Raw genomic sequence first — 8,560 nt, 5'->3', positions numbered from 1 at the left:
TATACTAAATTTTAAAAACATAAAATATATGTATCCAACAATGAAAAATTACAAAAAAGTTAAATTGGTATCACGTTTGTGTAACAACGTAGCCAGACTCGTTATATTCGTCATTTCAGTCGATCATTTTGGAATTAATTTTTATCTTTTAGTAATTTTGAAGAATTTTCTGATACTTATCAGAATATAATCTGATGTTCTTTGCTGCAAATAATGTAACACAAAAAGTCATAATCATCAAATGAAATCAAACATTTTAAGGTAGCGATAGGTAATGACTCTGCAATGTATTTTTAGCAATTCAACATTTTCTGGATGGAACTCTCACAATCATTTTTTTTTCATGAAAATCGAATAAATGCTGAAAAAGCATAATATTATGGAGATTACTTTGATGATTTTCGATACTGGTCAACTACCCTTAAAAAAACTACAAGGTGTTTATTTATTCTTGTAAACAATGTAAGTGGGTAACTTCAGATATCAACATTAATTTACAACTTAAACTGCTTACACAACTTGAAAAAAAAAGATTTTGTTAGGGCCTCTCATTTATAATATATCAGCAATTATCACCTGAATTGAGTGCTTTCATGAATGAAAAATACTGATGGCAAAATGGTGTAGGGGTTTGTTTACATTATAAAATCTTTAATATCTTCTTTCAGGTACATTTTTGGTATGGTTTTGGTAAGCTTATAATAAAGAGCATGTCATTCTCTTTCACTCAGATTTTTTTCATTAGTTTTAGACTCTTGGCTAGTCTTGGATTTTGACTTTATTAAAAGACAAAAGGAAGTTCAGTATAGGCTCTTTCAAAGTGTTGAAAGTAGACTAAACTTACACTATATTCTATTGAATTTATGTAGATGTGGATCCTTTTAATACAGACTATAATTGGGGATGTCCTAAAACCATTGAAAAACGGTCAATACAAGAGTTGTCCATTTTGCTTCAGATATTTTGAGAAAGCCATTTTTTAAATATCAGATATTTCTATTTTTACATGGTGAGGAGGAAAACCATTAATATGTTTAGTAATTTGGTGCACTTAGCTATCATTTCACTCTGTAAAAAATATGTAAAGATGAATTTGAATTTTTTAGGTACCATCTCTAAATCATTGTATTTTGATAGGTAAATTATAGTCTGTGTTTAGACTCCGTTTTGTGTTCACAGGAGATAACTCCTGAGGCTATTCAAATTTTGTATGATTATATCCCTTTTCTTCCCAATACACTGGCTAATCAGAGCCAAGTAGATTGGTTAGAAATGATTAAAAAATTTAAAAAAATTATCCAGTCGGTAGCCAGACTAGGTAATATACATTGCAGATGGCTGAGCTACTGATCTATGGAGCCATTTAACCACTTCTTCATATATTTTAGATTGTTGATCTACGATTTACGAGTCAAGTTAGTTAACCTATTCTCAATATGTTTTCACTTTTAGATACTAACTTCAACTTTTAATGTAGAACATCAAATGAATTTTACATGACTAAATATATAAACTAGCTGTGTTTGTAGAGCTGCATTCACATTAAATGTCATGTACAAAACAGCCATTTGTTAACAAACTGCCAGTTGTTAAGCGGTAGTACATATTTATACTGCTTATTAGGGGTGTGCAGTCACAGCTCTGTTAGTACACACAAACATGTTCATTTTAGATTTACATAGATAAGAAATATGAAGTGATTGTTCTTTTTCCCAGATGAGTTTGGGTCTAATATATCTTTCAACAAACAAACAAACAAATATATATATATATATATATATATATATATATATATATTAATTGAGCGAGCTACGATCTATGGTTCAGGTTTATTTAAATTTCGTTTTAAACTTTTAATTAAAGCACACCCACCATAGCCCGTTTTACGCTTTGTTATATTAGTCGGTAACCCGTTTTTACAATAAGAGTTGTCATTGGTTATTGGTAATCAATAATGCCCAGTATTTTGTTTGGGTGTAGGGTATAACTATCCTTTAAATTAGGAAACGCGAATCTTACCGTCACTAAGAGCGGACGATGTAGTAACACATTCTGACTACGAAACCAGGGTCGTGAGTTCGAGCCCCCGCTCCACCAATTAAAAATGACCAATGTGCTACCACGAAACAAGGGATCGCGAGTTCGAGTCCCTCTCCTCTAACTAAAATTACTTTAAGTTTCAAGTTTATTCCATATCAAGTCTTGTTACAAGCATGTGATAAGAATAAGATAAACAAAAATTGAAAAACAATAGCAAGACATGTGTGACAAAATGAAACAAAGCGAAACAGCACATGCATTATTCAAGGAATGTACAAGACTAAATATGGAATGAATAAACCCATAAAAGTAGCCGTACAAAATGCCCAGATTGAAAAGGTACCAGAAAATATATGTTACAATTTACAATTTTGTCAGTGGAGAACGAGTCTAATTAAAACAAGCTATAATATTCTTACAAAACAAAGCAAGTTTTACAAGTTAAGTCTAGATTTACTACTATCATTCATGAGCTGACTTAACTTTAAAGTATTTGGATGTCTCGTATAATAATAATTCATTAGAACATTATTTTTTCTCAAATTGTGAAATAATAATGAAATTTGTCTTTTAAGCAATTATAGTTACAAGGCTGACGAGTACGTTTATCTCTTTCAATGCCAAAAAAACTATCTTTTTAAAGAGTGAATGTACTCAATTTTTAGGTAAAATATCTAAGTACTTTTCATAACCAAACTCAGCTTTATACATTCTATAAACTAAACACTTAGGACACTGTTCTAATCGGCTATGCCGCTTCTGAAGAAACTGATCAGTAAGTCTTGTTTTAACCATTGATTTAAAACTATTTGTACTAACGACTGTCTGACTATGAAACACATCTGATAAACTAAGTCCATCTAATGTTTTGTGAACAAAAGTAACCTATGGGGTTTGTAATACATTGCCATTATAAAGACCAAGAACAGTTCTATACAAAACTTTACCAATTTTATCATCCTTAGCATTCAACAGCTACTAATATGGGGTCTCGTGTATGGGTACTTTACACCTTGCACGCTAAAGAACCTGGGAAGCTTCTGGAATTCGAGCGGCTTCTGCATCTTCCACGATCCTCCCACTAACATTACTACTTCCGCGGAGAAGTCGCCCATACGGATAACCGGTGGCGACTATAAATAAACTTACATACAAACACACTTAGCTTCACTTAGTTCTTAATTTGTGAAGTGTCATGTCGTTATTGGAATTAAGATTATAGTAGTAGAAGAACTAACTAAAGAAAATTGAATTTTATAGGATTTAAAATTGATAGTTAACAATATGTGGAGTGATATAAAAGCAGAATTTAAAGTGTAATAATCCCGCCTGGGTCTATTGAAACTAACCAAAAGGTCGTCGTCAATATTGTGAATTTAAGCGGTTTTCAAGTAGTAAATTATATGAAATTCCAAAAGAGTTCAAACTAGACATTCTAAGGTGGAACAACGTTTTACCATTTAATATTGGGGTTTCCCTAATGTCACTGGGGTCGTGGTCAACTGCAGATTCAGTTTTCTCTTCAGATTTTTGTTTACAATCTGTGGTGAATTTCGGAGCAGAAATCCCTTTCATTCTAAGTTTCCGTAAGTATTGCATATATTTGAACTGTTACACATAGGAGTCAGTAGTGGTTGGCTTCGATTATGGGAAAAACACTTAACACATTGAAGAATAGTCAAATTATGTTTGTATTACTTTTAAAACAGGTCGGTCCGTTTCTGCAAATTTGTCGGCGAACCATATGTTATATAGCAGCAATAAATTAGTTTAAAATCAGAGCTCAACATTTACGACTGGAGGAAATACGTATTGCTGATCATTTGTGAATGTGGATCTAGGTGAACGTCTAGGTGAACGTCATGAACAGGAAGTCAGAAAATGAGTTGAAGGGTTAGATTTTTGTATAGGAAGTCGTGTTCTAGAATTAGATTTTAAATTTATTAATAACTAATTCAGTTATTGTCCCTGTGTTAACGTAGTGTTCTAACTTGTAATTTCAGAGTCTCAGTTTAACATTTTGAAGAAAGATCTTAGAGTTACGTGTGCTAACAAGGCTGCTTACGAAGAGGGCGCAGTGGTCCTGTGATAAATCAACATTCCATGAGCTCCTCCAACGAAACATTACTAACATTGCGGTAAGGGTCCCGTGTATGTAATGCTAAAGAACCAAGGAAGCTTCTTAAATTGGAGCGCCGTCAGTATCTTGCACTTTCCTCCTACTAACGTTTCTAACGTCTACTCGAGGAGTCGCCAATGTGGGTTAGCGCGACTACTATGAGTTGGTATACAAACAACACAATAGCGTCATATTTAAAAAAACCCAATTCTTTTTTTCATTATTTTCTTTGTTGGTTTAATACTTTGGTTTGCATAGTTGCTTGCTTATTTATTTGCGCATGTTTCTTTTCAAAGGTTCTTCAGTCAGTTTGCTTTTCTATGTTTGTGCTTTAGTTAGTGATAATTAGTTACCAATATGTTGTGTGACGGCTGTGTCAAACATTTAGCTTTCTACTAAAGTGACATTAGGACAATGTTTAAGTATAGAATGTGAGGTACACTTTTTCACAGTGCTTGAATTATCAAAAGTGACAGTGTTTTACAGTGTTTTATATATAGTGTAATTCTTTCTGGGATTGGAGATTAATTTGTATTGCTATATTTCAACTGAATTCTGCACAATGTGTTATTCTAAGCGGATGTATGCGGGTATTTCAGTTTTCAACTAGATTCAGACCCGTATTTAAAATTGATTCTGCTTGTCGTTCTTGTATGCCTTTCGTGACACATATGCTGATATTAAATTGATATTATTATTATTACTCCTTCTTTTCTTCATTTCTCTTAAGTCTAAATGCTGGGATTTAATGTATTTTATGTGGCTGATATACGACAGCGATTCTTAATGACTTTTTATTGTTGATTTACGATCTACAAGTCAAGTCAACATAAGTTCAATCTATTTTAGATGGTTGATAAATATTTAAAATATCTAAGCTACGATTTAAGAGCCTGGTCAACCAATTCTGAAAGTATTTTAGATGACTGATTTACCATCTACGAGTCAAGGCAACCAATTCTCAATGTAAATTGTATTTAGATGGTTTATCTACGGTCTTCGACCCAGGTTTACTAATTAGAATTTTACTTGTTTGTACGACCTACGAGCTACGCGCAAACTTCTTTTAACAAGTTGATATACTAGTATACTTAAGCCAGGAAGTTTAAGTATACATCAAGCCAATTTGTTAAAAAATATTTCATTGGACGATAAATATATCAGTTATTTCATGTTTTGTACTCGTAATATATTGTCTTATAATCAAACACTTTAAACATGGACACCAAATTTAAAGAAATGATTTTATTTTTCATTACGACAATTTGCTTTGACAAACAGTTTCCTGTTTAAAAGTAATCGCCATAATTGTTCCGCTGATAAGTTTGACTCGAGGTGTTTAGATGCAGTGATATTAAAGGACGAAGGATTATCTTTTCTGGGACAGATACATGGAGATTTTGGAGAAATAGAAACTTTAGAAACATAAGGGAATACAGGTGCGTTCACGATATCTTCCGATCTGTTCTTACAATTCTTTAATCTGAAAACGTTACGAATTCACAACTGTAACGTTGTAGACATTGAACCTGGATCTTTTCGCAGTTTACACAGACTGGAGCTTCTAGAAATATCTAGTAATACCAATCTAACATTTGATTCAATTACAAAGGGACTTAGACAGCTGAATTCTCCAAATTTGCAGGTGTTTAATATAAGTGGTAACCATAACACCGAGGATCTTCCTGGAGCGTTTATTAGAAAACCGATGTTTGAGCTTCTTTCTAACACTTCCTTGAAAATTCTAGACGTCAGTTGGACCAAACTAACAACATTGTTGGCACCATTTGACTTAATACCTCACCTCGAAACACTTAATATATCAGGTACTCTATTACTGAGTACACCGAGTTGTGTTTCTACTATTACATCACTGGTCAATTTGTCTCATACTGCGATTGACCACTGGCCATTTTTTACAAGAGGATATAACAATATTCAATGGTTGGCAGAGTCGCGTGGTTTGTTCAAACGGAGTACTGAAAATGCTTGTACAGTCAGGAAGTATATATCAGAAAATGGATGTATAATTACAGGGAAAAGTCTTCGTACTTTACAGACAAGATATTTTGATATCGACATTTTTTTCTTGGATTTAAGGAAATATTTCTGCATTGAAGAAAATGATATTTTATATCATACGTTATGAAAAAGTAAAGTTTCAAAGCAGCTTGGAATTATATCAGGATACAATAAGCTGCAGCTATTTTACATGTCATATCCGGACGTTTCATTTGGAGGCCCTTTGATAAAGCCAAATATGTTTTATGCAATGCCTTCTTTGAAAGTTTTACGATTGGCGGGATTTCACCTTAATAGGTTGAGTAATGAACATATAGAAAAGCTTGTCTCCCGAAATAACAATCTGACTGAACTGGATATTTCACACAATCAACTAACATACATACCAAAGAAAATGTTCGTCGAAATTATAGTCTTAGAGTATTTGAATATATCATGGAATAAACTCGCTGTGTCTGAAACAGATCTTTCACCTTGTGTAAATCTTTTGTCGGTAGATCTTTAACAAAATTTACTTAAAGTGATAGGTGTAGCTGTGATTCAACATTTTACTTCCTTAGGAAGACATATCGCAATTAACTTGAAGGATAATGCATTAGAATGTGACTGCCAGCTTACTGAAGATGTAAACGTATCAACAACACCCTTCAGTTGTAGCTTTGAAGGTGAAAATATATTGATCAGTAAAAATATTGCTCATGCATTCGTACAAAATGTTTGCGCTGAAGAAGATGAACGTAATTTGATGACTTTGTTGGGTGCTATGTGTGGAGTACTGGGAGCAGTTGCATTGCTTATCGTGGCAGTTGTGATTTATAGAAAAAGAAAACATTCTGCTGTCAAAGACACAGATCAACAAAACATACCTGTCATAATTCATTTGAAAGACTGTGAGTCAATGGAAGAGTATCCTCACAGAAACCCAAAGTTTGTCGTATTCCTTGCATATTGTTCCAAAGATTCCGAATTCGTCCTAAAGAAAATTTACAGAAAATTAAACAATAAGTTATTAAAGCTGTTGGAAGACACTGAATATGTAAAAGATCCAGATCATTTAATTATTCTATATGATAAACATTTCTTAGCAGGAGTAGATATTGATGAAATTTGTCGTAAAGCAATTACAGAAAGTCATGTGACTGTAGCTGTAGTAACTGAAAATTTTCTAGAAAGTTCATGGTGTAATTAAGAAGTTAAAATGGCAATTTCTTCAAACGTTCCGTTATTGCCATTGTTTATTACAAAATGTGACCCAGGAAGGTTGACAGGATTTTTAAGAGTCGTGTATGAAGAAAAGGTTAGACTTCTCTGGCCGGATACATCTCTGTTGGACGATAGGCTGACGGAAGCAGAAGAAAACAAGCTCTTGGACACTTTGTGTACTCACATTATGTCTTATGTTAAGCTTCATCAAGATCAGGCTTGTAATTTGTAACTGAGAGGCATTAAGCAATAACGACACAGTATTTAAGTCGCATCTTTTTTGAAATATGGAAAGTTTTATTTTGTTGTTATGATACTTGGATTCGCGCACTACTATGGGAAAATCTAGGATCGGGCATTGCATCGATTATTTAATTCTTAAACCAGTCATAAACTAATTTGTTTTACACCTTCTGAAATTAATATTCATGTACAAATTGAAATATATGTAGACATATGTGAACCAACAGGGCATGCAAAAAGCAATTGAAAATATACTGAAACTTATATTATATGTTATGTTTACTTTATTAAATTAACCCGAGCTTTCAACCCGTTCAGTCACGACATGATATATCTCAAGCGCACAAAAAACTATGTTGTAAATCAGATGAATGTCTAAGTTATATTCAAGATAGAATTAATACCCTCCGATAAAACATTTCATGACAAATTACTGCGAACTCACATCCCTATGGTGGCTGATATTGGACATTTTGTTATATCGCATTGGCGTGCTTGCTGTTTTTGGGGCATATTTCGTTGTGTCGTTTTGTTAATAGTGCGCGTTCAAATTGGAAACAATGAAACCTTGATTTGACGTTTTATGGCGCTCGCGATATCACAGCGACATAACAAAATGTCCTAAATAAGCCACCATAGGAAAGAGATATCATAGGCCATAAATTTGCATTTGATCCTTGTTATCCACAGCAATTTTACTTTTACTCGTTGACCTTAAAAGCTGCTGATTTTAAATAAAAGACTCTGTAAGAATTCATGAATACAAATCGAAACACGCATTTCAAAATTATAACAAGTTGAACTTTGTTTAAATTAAGGTAGCAGGTGTCAGTTGTTAAAATATACTATAGACAATTTATGTACGATCTACGACCCCGGTCAACAAATTCTTAATATATTTTAATTAATTGGTCAAACCATGTAACTAATTCT

At 33.0% G+C, this 8,560-nt stretch overlaps 1 protein-coding gene across 1 annotated transcript; it reads left to right on the top strand.

The window, feature by feature from the left end:
* Window positions 1-2,790: 2,790 nt before the first annotated feature.
* Window positions 2,791-7,370, top strand: LOC123561988 (toll-like receptor 4). The gene is made up of 4 exons (XM_045354648.1): window positions 2,791-2,815; window positions 4,044-4,125; window positions 5,705-5,985; window positions 6,742-7,370. The coding sequence occupies exons 1-4, from the start codon at window positions 2,791-2,793 to the stop codon at window positions 7,368-7,370; spliced, it is 1,017 nt and encodes a 338-aa protein (XP_045210583.1).
* The last annotated feature ends 1,190 nt before the right edge of the window (window positions 7,371-8,560 follow it).

The sequence above is a fragment of the Mercenaria mercenaria genome, chromosome 2, assembly GCF_021730395.1.
Source record: "Mercenaria mercenaria strain notata chromosome 2, MADL_Memer_1, whole genome shotgun sequence".
Classification (NCBI taxonomy): Eukaryota; Metazoa; Mollusca; class Bivalvia; order Venerida; family Veneridae; genus Mercenaria; species Mercenaria mercenaria.
This window is presented reverse-complemented; position numbering and strand designations above follow the sequence as displayed.

Excerpts from the sequence above, each read along its gene's own strand:
- LOC123561988 (XM_045354648.1), top strand. The coding sequence starts at position 2,791 with ATGCCGCTTCTGAAGAAACTGATCA. Across the intron at positions 2,816-4,043 it reads GCTTCTGAAGAAACTGATCA|AGTCTCAGTTTAACATTTTG; the intron begins GTAAGTCTTGTT and ends TTGTAATTTCAG. Across the intron at positions 4,126-5,704 it reads GAAGAGGGCGCAGTGGTCCT|TTTACACAGACTGGAGCTTC; the intron begins GTGATAAATCAA and ends ATCTTTTCGCAG.